The following is a 20,464-nucleotide window of genomic DNA, read 5'->3' on the forward strand; positions in this document are numbered from 1 at the left end:
CCCCACACCACCCAGAGTTGCCTTTCGTCGCCCCCCTAACCTCCGTAACATCCTCGTCAAACTCTACAATATTCCCAGACTACTTTCTCTACCCAGTGGTTCCTACCCCTGTAACTGACCCCGCTGCAAAACCCGCCCCATGCATCCCCCCACAACCACCTATTCCAGCCCCGCTACTGGTAAAACATACACAATTCAAGGCAGGGCCACATGTGAAACAACACATGTCATTTATCAGCTGACATGACTGCACTGCACAGCCTTTTACATCGGTAGGACAACAACTAAACTGGCTGAGCGCATGAATGGACACAGACGAACTGTCTGCTTAGGAGATGTCCAATACCCAGTAGCAGAGCATGCCCTCCAGCATAATTCTAGGGACCTAGGAACATGCTACACCGTATGTGCCATTTGGCTTCTCCTACCTAACATCAGTCCCTCGGAACTGCGGAGATGTGAACTTGCACTCCAACACATCCTTTCATCCTGCCATCCCCCTGGACTGAACCTACGTTAAACAACCTCACTCCCATTTACTCTTCAATCTTCTCCTCTTTCCCTTTCCTCTTTAGCCATTCACGCATCTTTTCGTCCTACATAGTTGTTTTTATCTTTTAACTATATACCTCTTTACTTCTGTATGCATCCTCTTTGGTTTGAAGCTGGCACAGTACTTACAGTAGAATATCTTTGGCTTCCCTCTGACAACCATGCCTCCATCCTTGCTACCCTCCCTGTTTTCCTTTCCCTGTTGCTTCATAACATGGGTTGTGAGTAACTGAATCCACTTTCCCTTCTTCCCTTTCTTTCCCCTCTCTCCTCCCTGATGAAGGAACAAAGTTCCGAAAGCTAGGAACGTAAATTTTCTGTTCTGTTTTGTGTATCTATCGGCTGTACTGAGCAGAGGTAAATACTGGCCAGCCCCTCTATCTCTTTGTTAGTATTTGTTATACGAGGGTGAGTCAAATGAAAACCTTAAATATTTTTTAAAATATTATTTATTGTGCAGAAGTGGTATAAAGCTGTATCACTTTCCAACATAATCTCCCCCAGGTTCAATGCAAGTCCTCCAGCGCTTACAAAGTGCATAAATTCCTTTAGAAAAATATTCTTTTGGTAGTCCACACAGCCCTTATGCACCGCATGGCATACCTCTTCATCAGAACGGAACTTATTTCCTCCCATTGCGTCTTTGAGTGGTCCAAACATATGGATGGAAATCACTTGGGGCAAGGTCTGGTGAGTATGGTGGATGAGGAAGACACTCAAAATGCAGGTCTGTGATTGTTGCAACTGTTGTACGGGCAGTGTGGGGCCTTGCACTGTCATGTTGCAAAAGGACGCCTGCTGACAGCAATCCATGTAGCTTTGATTTGATTGCAGGCCGCAGATTATTTTTTAGGAGATCTGTGTATAACTGGTGACAGTGGTCCCTCTAGGCATGTAATGCTCCAAAATGACACCTTTTTCGTCCCAAAAGAGCGCCAGCATAACCTTCCCTGCTGATGGTCCTGTTAAAAACTTCTTTGGTTTTGGTGATGAGGAATGGCACCATTCCTTGCTCGCTCTCTTTGTTTCCGGTTGGTGGAAGTAAACCCAGGTTTCATCCCCAGTAATGATTCTTGCAAGGAAACCATCACCTTCTCGTTCAAAGTGCCAAAGAAGTTCTTCACAAGCATCAACACGTTGTTCTCTCATTTCAGGAGTCAGCTGCTGTGGCACCCATTTTGCAGACACTTTGTGAAAGGAGCACATCATGTACAATGTGGTGTGCTGACCCATGACTAATCTGTAAACATGCTGCAATGTCATTCAGTGTCACTCGGCAGTTTTCCTTCACTTCGGCTTCAACTGCTGCATTGTTCTGTGGAGTCACAACTCGTTGTGTCTGACCTGGACAAGGAGCATCTTCCATTGAAGTCACACCATTTGAGAACTTCCTATTCCATTCGTAGACTTGCTGCTGTGACAAACATGCATCACCGTACTGAAACTTCATTCGTCAATGAATTTCAATAGGTTTCACACCTTCACTACGCAAAAACCGAATAACAGAATGCTGTTCTACCCTGGTGCACGTCACAAGTGGGGCGGCCATCTTTATACTGATATTGCGACAGTATGTGTGCATCTGCACTATGCTGCCAACTACAGGCCATTCTGCACGCTGTTTGTAGCACGCTTACCAACTTTTATTTGACTCGCCCTCGTATTTGTACGGCTTGTAGAGTTCTGCATGTAACCCTGAGTTGGTCAGTCTGTGTAAGCTATACATGTTTTCCATTTTTCTTTCAGATATTTTGTTTTAAAATCTAATGGCACACGTCTTAATTTTGAAGACTGATTTTTCTGGATACTCACTTTTTTAATGGCATGGCTCTATTTAAGCGCTCAGTCATTATTTCTGTGAACATGTTCCATTTATTGTTGACCCCAAAGGCAGTCATAACTGATTCCCATGATTCCTGGCTTAAACTGTGTCTTAGTGTAGCAATGTTGTTTGCAGATAATACTCACCTGTGCTTGTACATTTTTCTTGGTTTGAATTTCATATTACATTTTAGCACTAGCGTTTGGCCTAAATGATCTGAGAAGTGACCATTTATTACATCTGTTGAGATGATGCGGTCATAATTTGTGATAACATGATCAATTGAACTACTATGTGTATTAGCTATTGTGGTGGGTATTAGTCCAATAAGATCTTTAGCCCCATAAGACAGGATACAATCTGCAAAATGTTTGCTTTCCTGACCATCATGTAAAGTATTGATGTTCAGGTCTCTCAGTACGACAAGATTTACACTTCTACAGCCTGACATTAATTTACTTAAAAACTCCATCAAGTGCTTTCAGAAAAGCATCAAAGTTTCCACGGGGGATCTATATACACCTATGACGTGGAAACGAACAGTGCAAAAAGTGATTTTAAGAATTGCAATTTCAAAATCTTTGTCAACACAGAAATTCTTCCTCCATAACACTTTTTCTGTTGTGGTTATCAGTTCCCTAGAACTTAGAACTACTTAAACCTAACTAACCTAAGGACATCACACACATCCATGCCCGAGGCAGGATTCGAACCTGCGACCGTAGCAGTCGCACGGTTCCGGACTGCGCACCTAGAACCGCGAGACCACCGCGGCCGGCTGTTGTGGTTATGAACGTGCATTTTCTCGAGTAGATGGCAATAGCACCACCTATATTGTGTGTTCTGCAGTAGAACGTAGCTAAGTTGTAGCCTTCTAATTTGGAATATTGAATGTTGTTCAATGTTTTCTGGTGATCTGCAACCATTACTAATGTAGAGATAATCCTGAGATAAATTATTCAAAAGCATTTATTTTGTTTCCTAAACCCTGTACATTACAATGTAAAAGTGATTAAATTATTCTCATGTGGACTGACGTCTGCTTGAGGCTCATACACTACATGATCAAAAGTATCCAGACATCCCCCAAAACATATGTTTTTCATATTAGGTTCATTGTGCAGCCACCTACTGCCAGGTACTCCATATCAGCGACCTCAGCAGTCATCAGACATTGTGCGATAGCAGAATAGGACGCTCCGTGGAACTCATGGACTTCGAACATGGTCAGGTGATTGGGTGTCACTTGTGTCATACATCCGTATGCGAGATTTTCACACTCCTAAACATCCCTAGGTCCACTGTTTCCGATGTGATAATGAAGTGAAAACATGAAGGGACATGTACAGCACAAAGCGTACACGCCAACCTCATCTGTTGACTGACAGAGATCGCTGACAGTTGAAGAGAGTCATAATGTGTAATAGGCAGACATCTATCCAGACCATCACACAGGAATTCTAAACTGCATCATGTACAGCACAAAGCGTACAGCCCAACCTTGTCTGTTGACTGACAGAGATCGCTGACAGTTGAAGAGAGTCATAATGTGTAATAGGCAGACATCTATCCAGACCATCACACAGGAATTCTAAACTGCATCAGGATCCACTGCAAGTACAATGACAGTTAGGTGGGAGCTGAGAAAACTTGGATTTCACGGCCGAGCGGCTGCTCATAAGCCATACATCACGCCGGTAAATGCCTAATGATGCCTTGCTTGGTGTAAGAAGCATAAACATTGGATGATTGAACAGCGGAAAAACATTGTGTGGAGTGACGAATCACGGTACACAATGTGGCGTTCTGATGGCGGGGTATGGGTATGGTGAATACCCGGTGAACGTCATCTGCCAGCATGTGTAGTGCCAACAGTAAAATTCGGAGGCGGTGGTGTTATGGTGTGGTTGTGTTTTTCATGGAGGGGGCGTGCACCCCTTTCTGTTTTGCATAGCACTGTCACAGCACAGGCCTACATTCGTGTTTTAAGCACCTTCTTGGTGCCCACTGTTGAAAAGCAATTCACGGATGGCGACTGCATCTTTCGACACGATCAAGCACCTATTCATAATGCATGGCCTGTGACAGAGTCGTTACACAACAACAACATCCCTATACTGGACTGGCCTGCACAGAGTCCTGACCTGAATCCTACAGAACACCTTTGGGATATTTTGGAACGCTGACTTCATGCCAGGCCTCACCAACCGACATCGATACCTCTCCTCAGTGCAGCACTCCATGAAGAATGGGCTGTCATTCCCCAAGAAACCTTCCAGCAACTGACTGAATGTATGCCTGCGAGAGTGGAAGCTGTCATCAAGGCTAAGGGTGGGATAACACCATATTGAATTCCAGCATTACTGATGGAGGGCATCACGAACTTTTAAGTCATTTTCAGCCAGGTATTGTTTTACTGATCTGGCATTTCATGGTTGATTCTCCCAAGTATTCGTTATTTTTGTCCTTGAGAGGGATGGCCTCTGCAGCCCAACACTGCACATTCAATTTGCTGTTCACTATACCTTGGATCTATTTTATAACTAATTCCTTCCCTAGGCTGTTGAGATTTAAGCCATGAGATGTGTGGAACATTCTTCTTACATAGCTTATGTGCAAAAATGTTACATTTTTTAAAATCTCTTGCATATATTTAGGATCTGTTTTATTTGTGCATCACACTTCTTTATTAACACAAGACCAGATTGGGAAGTCATGTCGATGTGGAACAGAGAAGACCATCATGTTTGAACTTCTCAGCTCATGTAGCCTTCTTTTAAGTGAGATCACTAGATCTTTAATTTCGTTTTTTGCTACGTCGTTTGTTCCCGCTAAGAACACGAAAAAGTCATTTGTTGTTGCTGTTTTCATGTCATGGTTCATGGAAGTCACTGCCTGAAATTTTGTGCCTAGTTCCACAATGCTAGCTATTTTGTGACTGCTTCTAGACTGAAATTCAGCTGCAAGGACACTTGACTATCTGAAAATAGGTTTATTTTACACATTTTTGTTGGTTTATGGTAACCGTTTTTAGGCCTGCTGGTACTCAGATGTTGCGTGGTGACACTGTTTGTTTTGTCTTTTTTGTCCATATTAGTCGATAATCCAATTTGAGGAACATTTGATTTTGTTTCACTGTCAGCGCCTACACTCACGGCTGAATTGTTTTTCCTGTGGTTGAAAGAGACTCTGTCATTCTTTGTTTCTGATGTCCTTTTCCTTTCCATGTGGTTTGACACAGCTCGCTGAGATATCACGTCTACAGCTGAAAGCACTTCAAAAGGGTTCTCGTACATTTAAAGCTAGTCGCCAATTTTTACACCACTCTGAAATTCTATCAAGATCTGGCTGAATATTTATACAGCTTCTTTCAGATAGTACTTCATTAAAGATAACTGCATCATCTGCAAAAGGCTGAGGCTACTACTAACATTGTCTGATAGGTCAACATGAACAGCCAGGAACCTGACACACTTCCTTGGGACACACCTGAAGTCACTTCTACATCGGATGATGATTCTCCATCCAAGATAACATGCTGTGTCCTCCCTATCAAACAATCCTCAATCCAATCACAAATTTCATTTGAGACTCCACATGATTGTACTTTTTACAATAAGTGTAGATGTGGTACTGAGTCAATGCAAGTTGGGTTTCACATGATTGATGCTTTCAGAATCCATGCTGGTTGGCAGGGAGGTAGAAATCATTAATAAAATCCATGATATGGTGATGGATGACAGAAGAGTTAAGGTGCACGAGATTGCTAGTGCTATGGGCATCTCAAATGAATGGGTACATTATATTTTGTATAAACATTTGGACATGAGAAAGCTATCCGCAAGATGGGCTCCGCGATTGCTCCTGCTTGACCAAAAACGGAATTGTGTGAAATGTTGCAAGGATGGTTTGCAGCTGTTCTGGAAAAATGCGTAGGACTTTAAGCATCGTTTCGTCACTGTGGATGAAACATGGATACATTAGTATACTCCTGAGACCAAACAACAATCTAAACAATGAGTTACCAAGGGAGAATCTGCACCAAAAAAGGCGAAGACCATTCCTTTGGCCGGAAAGGTTATGGCAACTGTCTTTTAAGATTCACCAGGGATAATCCTCATCGACTATCTGGAAGAGGGTAAAACTATTACAGGTACATATTATTCATCGTTATTGGACCGTTTGAAAACCGAGCTGCAAGAAAAACGCCGGCAATTGGACCGCAAAAAAGTCCTTTTCCATCACGACAATGCACCAGCACACACATCAGTAGTTGTGGTCACAAAATTAATGGAAATAGGGTTTCAACTCGTTTCACATACCCCCTGTTCTCCAGACTTGGCTCCCTCAGGCTACTATTTGTTCCCCAATTTGAAGAAATGGCTGGCGGGACAAAGATTTTATTCAAACGAGGAGGTGATTGCAGCAACTAATAACTATTTTGCAGACTTGGACAAAGGGATCAACAAATTAGAACAGCATTGGACGAAGTGTATAAGTCTAAAAGGAGACTATGTCGAAAAATAAAAAAGGTTTACCCCAAACACGTAAGTAGTTTTTATTTTTGCACAGACTTTTCAAACACCCCTGGTAGAGGAGAGAGTGTCACAGATATGATACATGAATTGGGGTGGCAATCATTAGATCAAAGCTGTTTTTGCTACGTTAGGCTCTTCTCGTGAAATTCAGTCACCCACTGTCTCCACAGTGTGGAAATAGTTTGTTGTTGGTTACCTACACAAGTAGAAATGAACATCATAATAAAATAAAAGAAATGAGAGCTCTCACGGAAACAGCAAAGTATTCATTTCTCCCATGCACTGTTTGAGAGTGGAATGGTAGTGAAACAGCTTGAAGGTGGTTCGACGGTCACTTAATTGTGAAATTCAGGGTAACCATGTAGCTGTTGATGTAGATAACTGACAATGTATGATTACGATTAACCATTAATTTCAATATGAAATATTGTACTAGTTAGTCCAAATTAATCTGAAATGCACACTTTTTAATTAAGTCCCCATCTAATAGTCTCACATTTTAGTGGTGGCCTCCCTTAACAAGAAATACAATACTGCTTCATGTTACACTTGACTGTACACCTACACCTTTTAAAAACATGTGCCATGTGCCTTCTTCACATTTGGATGCAATACTGAACTCATCTCTGTAGTGACTTAAGAAATCTTTCAAACAGTAAAGCTGGACAATCCTGCAAAATTTTCTGCTTCTGCTCTTCAACCGTACGAATGTGACAGCTGAATACTTCACTTCTAAGATGATCCCAGAAACAATAATCCAGAGGATTGAGGTGAGGTCGTGCTGCATGCTAAGGTACAGGCTCTACTTGACTTATAAACATGGGACAATACTGGCTGTCACAGCAGCAGCAATTTTAGTCCAATTAGGTGGAGAATTAAATGAAATGTTTATATTTCCTATACATTTGTACTAATTTTGCTAATATTTCAAACTTAAGTCAAAGGCAGTTCAGCAATTTTCTAGAAAATGGCTTATTTGCAGACAAGTGTTTATTGAAATGTTTTTGCTTCTGTTATTTTATACTTTCACCTTGTTTGTGCTATTAAATATGATACACTCAGTATAGCTTCTGAGTGAAATAAAATTCTTGAATTAAAAAGGCAGAGGTTTAAAATCAACAAAGTGAAAGAAAAAGTAACTTGTGCAGATGAGGTATACTTTTTAAAGTAGCAAGCAATTTATGATTTAAATGCATGTGCCTAGAGTTTTTACTTGTTGTCAATCTCAATTCTATCTTTTGCAGCCATGTGGATATACATTTTGTTTATAAAGGTAACGAGATCATCAGAGGCTAAGCACAAGTGATATTGGGAACCACGAAAAATCTAAATCTGCATGGCAAAATGGGATATGAACTGCTGCCCTCCCAATGTAAAGCTTCTTTTGGTTATCAGATCATTTACAGAAGGCTGATGGGCCTTTCAATATATAAAAATTAATTTTATTATTGTTGATTCCCAAAGTTTGTGACAAATAAGGCAAGTTGGGCATTACTGTAATGATCCATCTCTGGGGCTGTGTGGCCATTATCTCTAAATGCCACGAGGAAGCTCTATGTTAGAGTCCCCTTAGTGTCAAAGATCAAGCAGGTTCCCTTTGAAAGCTCACATCTAATTTCCTTCTCCACCCTTCTCCAATGCAAAGTTTGTGTTCTGTCTCCAATGACCTCACTGTAACAGGATATTAAACCCTAACCTTCCTTCACTGCACAGTATTGAGTGTAAACCACTGCAATCTTTGACAGCTTGAGAAAGTAAACCCAGATCCTCCAAATGGCATTATCATGACAGTGTCAAACTTAAATTCATCTTAACTGATTTAGAGACATCACTGAAAACTAAATCTGGAGGGCAACAGAGATTTGAACTGCTTCTGCCTTGAGTCCAATGTCTTACCACTGTACCACGTCACATGGTTTAGTCTTACAAGGACAAATTGGAAGATATTTGAGAGAGACATAGAGGGTCTGGTTTGTAAAAGCTGGTATTAAAGACCAGAAGAGCAGTAGGGTAACAACAGACCTTTCCATAATGACATTCACTGATGTTGTTGGTGTAATATATAAATGTGGTTGCATTTTTATAATGTAGCATCTTTCATACTACTGAGTTGGAAAACGTATCTCCATGGGAACCTAATGAGATCCTGGTATAAAGTGGACAAAAACTGGAATTATAGCAAAGTCATGTTAAGTCACTTGATCGATAAGCTTTCTGTATGTCTCCAAGTAACTAACCGCGCTAGATTATCGTTCTTCTTTCAACAAACCGTTTCATTCTAGGGGTACACAGCAATCTGTATCACCGTCATAAACCATGGTTGGAAAATGCGAAATGTGTATTGTGTTATGCACTTAACAGAATGAGATTTTCACTCTGCAGCAGAGTGTGCACTGATATGAAACTTCCTGACAGATTAAAACTGTGTGCCGGACCAAGACTCCAACAGGGGACCTTCGCCTTTCGCAGGCAACTGCTCTACCAACTGAGCTACCCAAGCACGACTCACAACCCATCCTCACAGCTTCAATTCTGCCAGTACCTCGTCTCCTACCTTCCAAACTTCACAGAAGATCTTCTGCAAAACTTGCAGAACTCTTAACAGTTTCTCCAAAACACTGGCTGATGAGAAATAATTAAATCGATTTCAGTATGTTTACGGACCACTGCTACAAATCCCTGAATCTGCACAAAGCATCCATATTTTTTATCCATAATGAAAAACTCTGAAAATTAACATGCTGAAAAATACAATGAACTAACTAGCACAAACACAAATGATACTAAGTAAAAGTGCATAAGGTCCTGTGCTTTAACTGAATATATCAGACATGCTGCTGCAATATGGATGGTGGTGTTAACCTGCATAAATAATATTTCTGCAACACAATTTGATGCATCTAGATACTCATTCTACATAAATATTGCTAAACACAATGCCTATTAGACTGGACTCCATCATCTAATATACGACTTAAGAAAAGGTTCACTTTTGATGTATACTCACACTCATGTTTTGTATCGAAACCATCATGCACACCTGACTATCAGAATCTACACGTAAAAGAACTGTGTCTGGACCACTCTGTGGAAATCTGAAAGCAAAATATTGTGGTTCTGCTGGCAGCACAGTTATATTGCGTGTATCTGACAACCTGCAAAACAAATAAGAAAATTTGAAATGTTTAACTACTTAATAATAATGAAAAGTGATTAAAATAATAACGCAAAGGAAGCAAGGCAGCAGATGACTAGTGGACTCACAATGGATGTACAAAAGTGTATCGAACCACTTCATAAATATTTCCATAACAAGGCTAAAACTGGAAAAATTACTGGAAGCAGTTTCAATCAAATCAAAATCACACCCCTCTGGATCTGGTCACTTTTAAGTGGTATTTCACACTGAATCAGCTGTAACTGAACAGTGGTGGACTTTCAAATCACTGTGCTGGATTTTTATCATACACGACACTAATGGAACACTGACATAGTATAGCTGAAGAGCTCCCTATGAAAAGGATATTTATACAAAGAAACTCATGAATTCATGCTGACAAGGGAGAATATGGAATCTAGGGACCATCAAGTCTTCTTTAAACTCCAAAGTGACAACTGCGTAAGATTGATTCTATTTCTGAACCAATCCCCAAAAACAGGACTACACTAAATTCCACCCGAACAGGCCACGAAGGCCCAACTGTACTGATTGGCCGCCATGTCATCCCCATCCCACAGGCATCACAGGATGTGGATATGGAGGGGCATGTGGTCAGCACACCACTCACCCGCCCATAGGTCAGTTTACGAGACCGGAGCAGCTGCTTCTCAATCAAACAACTCCTCAGTTTGCCTCGCAAGGGCTGAGTGCACCCAGCTTGCCAACAGCACTCAGTGGACCGAATGGTCACCCATCCAAGTGCTAGCCCAGCTCAACAGAGCTCAACTTCAGTGATCTGACGGGAACATGTGTTACCACTGTGGCAAGGGTGTAAACCAATCTCTAATATTACTTAATACCATATATCATTCACCTAACATAGGAGAAACCAAATCGCTAATGGACTGCAACTGGAAAATTCTCGGTCAACTTGAGATGAAACAGATGGCCCACACAACATCATTGTAAGTCTAACTCGAGGAATTTATTCTGCAAGCCACAAGTTTTCTCTCTCTTTTTCCTTAATCCTGAATTATTTACAAAGTACACACAGAAGCTGTGAACAAATAAATCACACATTACATTACACTCAAAGATTAAAAGTTAAGACTATAAGGGCCAAAACCGTACACAAGTGAGCACTGACACAGACTACTATGTTTGTACGGACAGAATGCTGAACCGATGAACAAGCAAAAAGCAAAGGGAAGAAAGGAGTCAATGGAATGTGGGTGGGGAGCAGTTATATTATTTAAAACAAGCATATTATCTCACAGTGACACATATTAAGTCAGGATTCTGTGGCTGGTGTTTATTGATAACCAGAATTTTAAGTAATGTTGGTTTTCTGCCTTTATTTGCTAAATGCAAAACTCACATTTAATATGATAAGAAGTTGGTCTAGGAGTTATAGCTCTTCCTGATTCATGTTTGTAGGTCTTATCTTAAATGTAAAAAATTATACAAAGCTAAGCTCCTCATGTAGAAAACTGGTAGTGGGAAATTATGTAGAAAGGGCCCCCAATAGATGCAAGGCAAATAATAAAACAAGCGGACATACCGAAGTGCACACGAGCAGCTCTGCTAGAAGCTGAGGAATTAAATCACTACTTTTTAAACTCAGTTAAAGGAACAGGAAACAATATTAAAACAACAAGTTCATCACCAATGGACCTGACTGGAGCCCCAGTGCCAGATGACCAGGTATTTCAATGAGATATTATCACATCCGCTGATATTATAATAGCTGTTTCCAAATTGTAAAAGTATGGACAGCTATTGGCTGTTGAATTGCATAATTAAAATGACAATACACTCAGTCTCCACACCACTAGCTGTTGTTTTTAATAAATGTGTTGAATTTGGAGTATTTCTGAAATCACTCAAGGCATTGAAAGTTATCCCAGTTTTTTTAAAAAAGGGTACAAACAACTTCCCCAAAACTACAGAGCAGTCTCAACTGTGCCAATATTTTCAAATATATGAGACACTGCTACACACACAAACAAATAGCTACTTTGAAAAACACAGTCTCCTATGTAACAATCTGTTTGTTTTTCACAAGGGGAGAAACACAACAGCTGTTTTGGAAATTCTGGATGAAACTTTAACAGCTCTTGAAGACAAAAAAGGGTATCACTGCTATTATGTAACCTAAGCAAGGCATTCGATTGCATTTCTGTTGACTACTAATAAGGAAGGTGGAGTTTTGTGGGGTGTGTGGGAGCATATTAGCTGTGATACATTCTTATATAAGCAACAGAAAACAGTCAGAAACATAAATTCCTCCTTAATGGAAATCAGCACAGGTGTTTCACAAGGATCTATTCTTGGACCCTTCTTCTTCATTGCAGCAATCAATGATTTGCCTGATAGCATATGTCATTCTGTCATGTGTTATGCAGATGATACAACACTACTTACCACACATAAGAGAATCTGTGATCTGATTAGAATAACAAAAGAAATTCCTGATACAGCCTTGGACTGGTTTGCAGCTAGTAAACTCCTGTCTCATCCCAATAAAACCAAACAACTCCGAACAGAAATGTCTAACAAAATAGAAAATAAGTCTGTAAAACTTTTAGGTATTGACATTAACTAAAAATTCCACTGGGAGGCACATATCAATCACATATGTGAAAAAATGTCTCAGGTGTCATACCTCATTTTGAAGCTAAGGGATTTAGTGAGCTCGGATTACCTTAGGGTGATATACTTTGCAGTATTCCAGTCTCACATGTCATACGGTCTGATTGTATGGGGACACTCCTCCTACATCAAGAGTATTTTAAAAATACAAAAAAAAAAAAAAAAGTCCTACATATAATGTGTAAAACAGGCGACACGGAGCACTATTGTCCTCTTTTTTTCCACGCTCAGAATACTCACAATTATAAATTTATACTTATATGTCTGTGCTCTATTTTAAAAATAATACTTCAGAGTTTTGTGCTAGGGGAGAAAGTCATGAACACAACACCAGAGCTAAGGCTAATTTAGATATACCAAGGCAGAGTTTGGCAAGAACTTGAAAATCTCATAAAGTGATCCTACTCAAAATTTTCAACAAATTATGAATCTATTGTCTAGGGATCTATAAATTCTTTTACCATATTAAAGAATTCTTTGAGGTGCCTGAGGAGGAGATTGGCATTTAACAAATTTTCCTAGAGTCTACTGTATCATTACGTACTATGTTTCTGCTTTGTATAGTTATGGTTCTACATTTTGTATAATTATATCCCGTGTACTCTACACAATTATTATTGCACAGTGCTTGCACCATACTGTATCACAGCATAACTTACAGACACTAGCTCTTTCAAATCTTCTTGTAGCATATTTTATTACTGTGGTGTTTAATATGTTTACACATTTTATTTTATTACTATATCCTACTTTATTGTATTACTACATCCAGTATTATACAACAATGACAAAGCCAATTTCATTGTAAAATGATCAAGCGTGAAGAAAAATTCTTAATTCTTGCTTGATATGTAATTTGTCACACAAATTGGAGGAAATTACTATAAATTCCTCTCTGCTGTAAAGGTCAAGTCTTGTCTTTACTGCTGAATAGAATGTGGGCAGAACAACTGACTTCTTAGACCTTCCCACTGACATTAGTAAGCAGAAACATTTATGTCAACTGATTTCTCTGCCACATCCTAGTAGAATAACAATTGTAAATGAAAAACATTTATTTAAGACATACGGGAAAGTAACTTCTACAGGCATAATAATTCCTGCCAATTCCCAGTATCCTGTAACACACAAACATGCACCCTTCTATACCACAAACAACATCAGGTTTTGAAAATGTATTAAAAATAATTAAAGAAATTGCTCACAGCACTATTAATGCTCCAGTCCTTACTGATAACATACTCTGTAGAAAGAGGAGAGGGAGGATAACAGTGCTTGTGTATTCTCTTCAGAAGCCACTACATAGTAAACAACACTGACAAGGGGATCCGATGCCATACATAGGTAGGACTTCACAGGTACTTGCCAGAAAACAAAAAACCAGGAAATACACACCAGTTTTCTATACTATGAATACTGTTGCCCACATTCTGTTCAACAGTAAAGACACGTCTCCACCTTTACAATGGACTGAAATTTATAGGATTTCCTCTGGTTTGTGCGACAAGTTATTTCTAGCTCAATCAGGGCTATAGCTACCAGACAGACTAAACATGAGAGAAGTTGGAGACTGAAATTGAAAGATCCCACCTTTGCTGCACATGCTTCGAATGAATGCCATTCTTTTGATATTAAATGTGAGTAGATCATATAAAGACAGAAAACTAACATTATTAAAATTCTGGCTTTCAATAAATGTCAATCACTATGCTAGTGTTTTCCATATACAGGGAGTTTCACAATTCATCTTACACACTTCTAGAGATTGTAGAGGGGACTTAGTAGATCAAGTTTTACATAGGAACCCATGTCCAGAAACAGTTCGTTTCCATGTTAGAAGGAAAATAAGATGTATAGAATTCCCTCCTATTTACTGTGATCTTACAACAGCTGTTCGATATGACGGCAACCAAGTTCAATGCGCATGGTGTATCTGCACAGTAAGCTCGCAGACATTCTGTCCGACATGCATGGTGTATGGTTAATCACTTATGCTGCTGCCATGATCTGTGCAACCTGATCTTCCTCCTAGGGATAGGGATCTTGTAAATAAGACTACTCATGTGGCCCCGTAGGAAAACGTTTAAAGGGGTTAAATCTGGAGATCATGGTGGCCAAGCATATGATCCACCTCAATCAATCCACTTGTCCCCGTAGACTACATTCAGATGGTTTCAGATGCGAAATGCAAGATTTACGGCTGTGACATCATGCTGGAACCATAATTCATGCAGAATGTCCAATGGCACATCTTCCAAAAACTCCGGCAGCGCTTGCTGCAGGCATATCAACTACCTGGCACCCATTATGTTGGGAGGAAGGATGTGCAACCCAATCAAAAGATACCTGCCCAGACATTGTTGATAACGATGTGCTGAAATCTTCATGTACACATGGCTTTGGGGTTTTCTTGATCCCAAATGTAGTTATTCTGAGCATTCAAAACACCTTCCCTGTTGAAATGTACTTTGCCAGTAAAAAAATTCACCTCGGAAACTGAGGAAAATCCATACAATGGAGTCAAAACCAAGTACAGAAAGTGACAGTTCACACAAATCTGCCAGGAGCAGAGGGTGACATTGGTGGAGTTTCTGTTCATGCAAAACACGTCAGACAGATGAGTGAGAAAATGCAAGTAATGTGCAACGAATTGAGTGGTCGTCGATGGATTCTCTTCAAATTGATAAAGCATTTCCTCTTCAAATATGACTTCTTGGAGCACCACAGTTTGCTCTATCACTTGTGAATTTCCCACTTTCGTGCCATTGTTCTACTCTGGCAAACATGGAATGAGACGGAGTCACGCGATTTTGAATGTACTCGTATTACAGACATTGAGCTTCTCTGCCATTATGGTGAACTTCACCATAATTTAACAACATATTAGTGTACTCTGAAAATTTGTACTCAGGCATTCTGTTATTGCAGTGTTAGTCATTGTAATGTCAACTGAGGCGTCACCAGGAAGCATGGAAACAAGACAGATGAAAACAGTGGACATCACGTCATCGCACCATTCATGAATTCTATAATAGGAGAACTGCATAAGAAACATCTACTAAATTTTGTTTGCACCATTGTGCACCCCCTTTTTATGCTAAAGACAACCTTAATTTGTCATAATGAATGGCATGTCTTTTTCTGGTATTGCAACTATGCACATGATTGTGCCTTCTGAACTGCAATGGATTACTTACAAGCAGTTCCATGAGGAGATAAATACACTGGGAAGCAGCTGCTGAAATGCCTAACTCTTTAAACAGATGTCTACAAAACAATTATGAGTGAGCACCACATATTTCTCTGATAGTACATTTTTGTGCAATGAAGACTTTTTTCCTTGAGGATGAGTTATCCCAGAATATTATTCCATATGAAATTATCGAATGAAAATATGCAGAATATGAAACTTACTGATTTTCTCCAGAAGATTAGCAGTTATTTGAAGTACAAATGTGGTTGAACTAAGTTGTTTTAGGAGCTCCGAAATGTGCTTTTTCTGGTTTAAATTCTTATCAATGTAGAGACATATGAATTTTCAAAATTTTCATGCTATTCATTATTTCCTCACTATGTGTTACATGTAGCATTGGTGTAGTACCTCTAGATGTGCAAACTGAATATGGTGTGTCTTTTTAAAACTGAAGGTGAGGCCATTCACAGAAAACCAGTCAGTGATACTTTCCAGAACATTGTTTACATTATTTTATTGCTGTGTATATGATTGGTATGATTAGAATAGTTGTGTAATCTGCAAAAATAGCTAATTGTACTTAAATGGAAGATCATTTATCTATATGTGGAACAATAATGGATCTGAGACTGAGCCTTGGGGAATCCCAAACATTTCTTCCCAGTTAGAATACTAAATCCGTGCTACAATTGTGAATTACTAAGTACAACTTTCTGCATTCTTTTGGTTAGATATGACATTATCTGATAGTTGGCTATATCATTAGTATATCTCGGAGAATATTGTGATGGATGGATGATGGATGAAAAGGTTTTGTGAACCCACAACAGGAAGGTCAGCCACTCAAAAATTTAATGAGATGAATTTGGAGGAAGATTGTAAAATTACTAAAATGAGAAATGTCCATAAAAATGTAAAGAAAATTCTGAAACCTGGCACATACTAGTCAAATACCACATCAAAAAAAGTTTTGCACCACCTCAGTTCCGAGAGTTCCGAAACCTGTCAGAACATTGGAATAGAGATCAACATAAACATCATTTCCGCCCTTTTTAATGCTCATGAAAACCACACACTGCATGTTGTACCACTATACAGTGAGACCTTCAGAGGTGGTGGTCCACATTGCTGTACACACCGGCATCTCTAATACCCAGTTGCACATCCTCTTGCATTGATGCATGCCTTCATTTGTCATGACATACTATCCACAAGTTCTAGATTGTCCCACTCCCCAACGGCTATTCGGCGTAGATCCCTCACAGTGGTTGGTGGATCACGTTGTCCATAAACAGCCCTTTTCAATCTATTCCAGACATGTTCGATAGGCTTCATGTCTGGAGAACATGCTGGCCACTCTTGTCGAGCGATGTCGTTATCCTGAAGGAAGTCATTCACATGATGTGCACAATGGGGGCATGAATTGTCGTCCATGAAGATGAATACCTCACCAATATGCTGCCGATATTGTTGCACTATCAGTTGGAGGATGGCATACACATACTGTACAGCCGTTACGGTGCCTCGCACAACCACCAGTGGCATACATCGGCCCCACATAATGCCATCCCAAAACATCAGGGAACCTCAACCTTGCTGCACTCACTGGACAGTGTGTCTAAGGCATTCAGCCTGACTGGGTTGCCTCCAAAGATGTCTCTGTCAATTGTCTGGTTGAAGGCATATGCGACACTCATCGATGAAGAGAACGTGATGCTAATCCTGAGTGGTCCATTCACCATGTTGCTGGGTCATCTATACCACACTGCATGGTGTCGTGGTTGCAAAGATGGACCTCACCATGGGCGTCGGAAGTGAAGTTGCGCACCATGCAGCCTATTGTGTACGGTTTGAATTATAACACAACATCCTGTGGCTGCACAAAAACATTATTCAACATGGTGGCATTGCTGTCTGGGTTCCTCTGAGCCATAATCTGTAGGTAGCAGTCATCCACTGCAGTAGTAGCCCTTGGGCGGTCGGTGCGAGGGTTGTCATCGACAGTTCCTGTCTCTCTGTATCTCCTCTATGTCTGAACAACATCGCTATGGTTCACTCTGCGAAGCGTGGACACTTACCTTGTTGAGAGCCTTTCCTGGCATAAAGTAACAATGCGGATACCATCAAACCGTAGTATTGACCATCTAGGAGTGGTTGAACTACAGACAACATGAGCCATGTACGTCCTTTCCGGTAGAATGACTGGAACTGATCGACTGTCGGAGCCCCTCCGTCTAATATGCGCTGCTCATGCATGGTTGTTTACATCTTTGGGCGGGTTGAATGACACCTCTGAACAGTCAAAGGGACTGTTTGTTTGCATCTTTGGGTGGGTTGAGTGACACCTCTAAAGAGTCAAAGGGACTGTGTCTGTGATACAACCCACAGTCAACATTTGTCTTCAGGAATTCTAGGAACCGGGGTGATGCAAAACTTTTTTTTATGTGTGTAGTACATAATAAAAATCACTTTGGCTGATCTAACGCAAACTTCATTGCAAAATATTCTGTTATTCTAAGCAATCAATTTGGTTTTCAGCAGGAGAAAAACACCACAGATGCAGTGAACAGTTTCATTGAGAAAATAAGTACATCGTTAGACAAGAGAAATAAGGTGGCAGGAATTTTCTGCAACCTCACAAAGGCATTTGTTTGCTAGTATAGTATGGCATTAGCAGTAGTGTCCTACAATGACTTAAATGCTACTTATTGAGCAGAAAGCAAAGAGTTAGCATCTCTTCAAATTTCGCATATTATTTTTCTGACTGGAAAAAAAAAATATCTCAGGGTGTTCCACAAGTTTCCATATTAGGCCCAGCGCTATTTCTCTTCTATGTTAATGACTTAATATTAAATATCACCTCCCCATAAGTTCTGTTCACAGATAATACTTCTGTCTTAGTTGAAGCTTATGATTAAAAAAAAAAAAAGTGATCAGGACCCTCAGTACCTTATAAACTTGGTTTTGGCTGAATGGGTTGAATCTAAACATATCTAAGACACACATGATGCAGTTAAAAACCAAACACTCAAAATGTGAGCAGATTAAGAGTGTACACAACAACCATGATATAGAAGTTGACTCAGTCAAATTCTAAGGTTTAGATGTAGATAAAAATTTGAGCTTGTGGGCACACATTGAATACTAGCAAACAAACTGAGCAGCTTTGCGTTTGCAATGCAAATATTATCAGCCGCAGAATGAAATTTTCACTCTGCAGCGGAGTGTGCGCTGATATGAAACTTCCTGGCAGATTAAAACTGTGTACCGGACTGAGACTCGAACTCGGGACCTTTGCCTTTCATGGGCAAGTGCTCTACCATCTGAGTTACCCAAGCACAACTCACAACTCGTCCTCACAGCTTCAATTCCGTCAGTACCTCATCTCCTACCTTCCAAACTTCACAGAAGCTCTCCTGCAAACCTTGCAGAACTAGTACTCCTGGAAGAAAGGATATTGCGGAGACCTGGCTTTGTCACACCTTGGGGAATGTTTCCAGAATGAAATTTGCACTCTGCAGGAGGTGATGGCAGTGCAGTCATATAGCCACTTCAAGGAGGGCCAGGTTGTCATTGGTGGAGTGAGACCTCCTGAACCCATACAGAACACTGCGATTCAATGTCAGTAGTTACTGACAGCTCTCGTATAATCCTTCTTACACAGGGGTTTAACAATAGCATATTTGAGACACTCTGGAAAAATCCCTTGACTTTGCGCTGATATGAAACTTCCTGACAGATTAACTGTGTGCCAGAACAAAACTCGAACTTGGGACCTCCGCCTTTCGCAGGCAAGTGCTCTACCATCTGAGCTACCCAAGCACAACTCACGACCCGTCCTCATAGCTTCAATTCCACAATATCCTTTCTTCTAGGAGTGCTAGTTCTGCAAGGTTCGCAGGAGAGCTTCTGTGAAGTTTGGAAGGTAGGAGATGAGGTACTGACGGAATTGAAGTTGTGAGGATGGGTCGTGAATCATGCTTGGGTAGCTCCGATGGTACAGCACTTGCCCGTGAAAAGCAAAGGTCCCTATTTCAAGTCTCAATCCGGCACACAGTTTTAATCTGCCAGGAAGTTTCATTATCAACTATAACTGAGATGGAAACACAAAAAGTAGCATATAAACGCTACTTTGAATCCATTACTAGGTATGGTATTGTTTTTGAGGGTAACTTGACAAACATAATGTGGATACTAAAAATAAAAAATACTTCGAAATATGTGCACTGCAAATCACAAAGAACCATGTTGACCATTATTTAGAAAACGTAAAATATTAACTCTGCCATCCTTATACATATAAAAAATTACTATATTTTTATACACCAGACATGAATTATTTGAAGGAAACCATTTTGTCCATTCACATGATACTAGAAAGAAAGAAAATTTTATGCTCCCCACCCACTGCCCCAGACTGTATGCCCAGGGGATGAAAATTTGGTAATAAATTAAAAGGGAACAAGTTGATGCAGATGAATTTAGGTCCACTTAAAAGAAAGCTACATGAGGACTGACACTGAAGTATTACTACTCATTGGATGAAT

At 40.2% G+C, this 20,464-nt stretch overlaps 1 protein-coding gene across 1 annotated transcript in view; it reads right to left on the reverse strand.

Annotated features, from left to right (window-relative positions):
• LOC126419300 (SID1 transmembrane family member 1-like) overlaps positions 1–20,464 on the reverse strand; it is a 143,744-nt gene that overhangs the window by 119,758 nt on the left and 3,522 nt on the right. Inside the window, exon 4 of the mRNA XM_050086474.1 lies at positions 9,920–10,067. Coding sequence (XP_049942431.1) covers positions 9,920–10,067 — 148 coding nt within the window. The remainder of the gene's footprint in view (positions 1–9,919; positions 10,068–20,464) is intronic.

Source organism: Schistocerca serialis, chromosome 9, assembly GCF_023864345.2.
Source record: "Schistocerca serialis cubense isolate TAMUIC-IGC-003099 chromosome 9, iqSchSeri2.2, whole genome shotgun sequence".
Lineage (NCBI taxonomy): Eukaryota > Metazoa > Arthropoda > Insecta > Orthoptera > Acrididae > Schistocerca > Schistocerca serialis.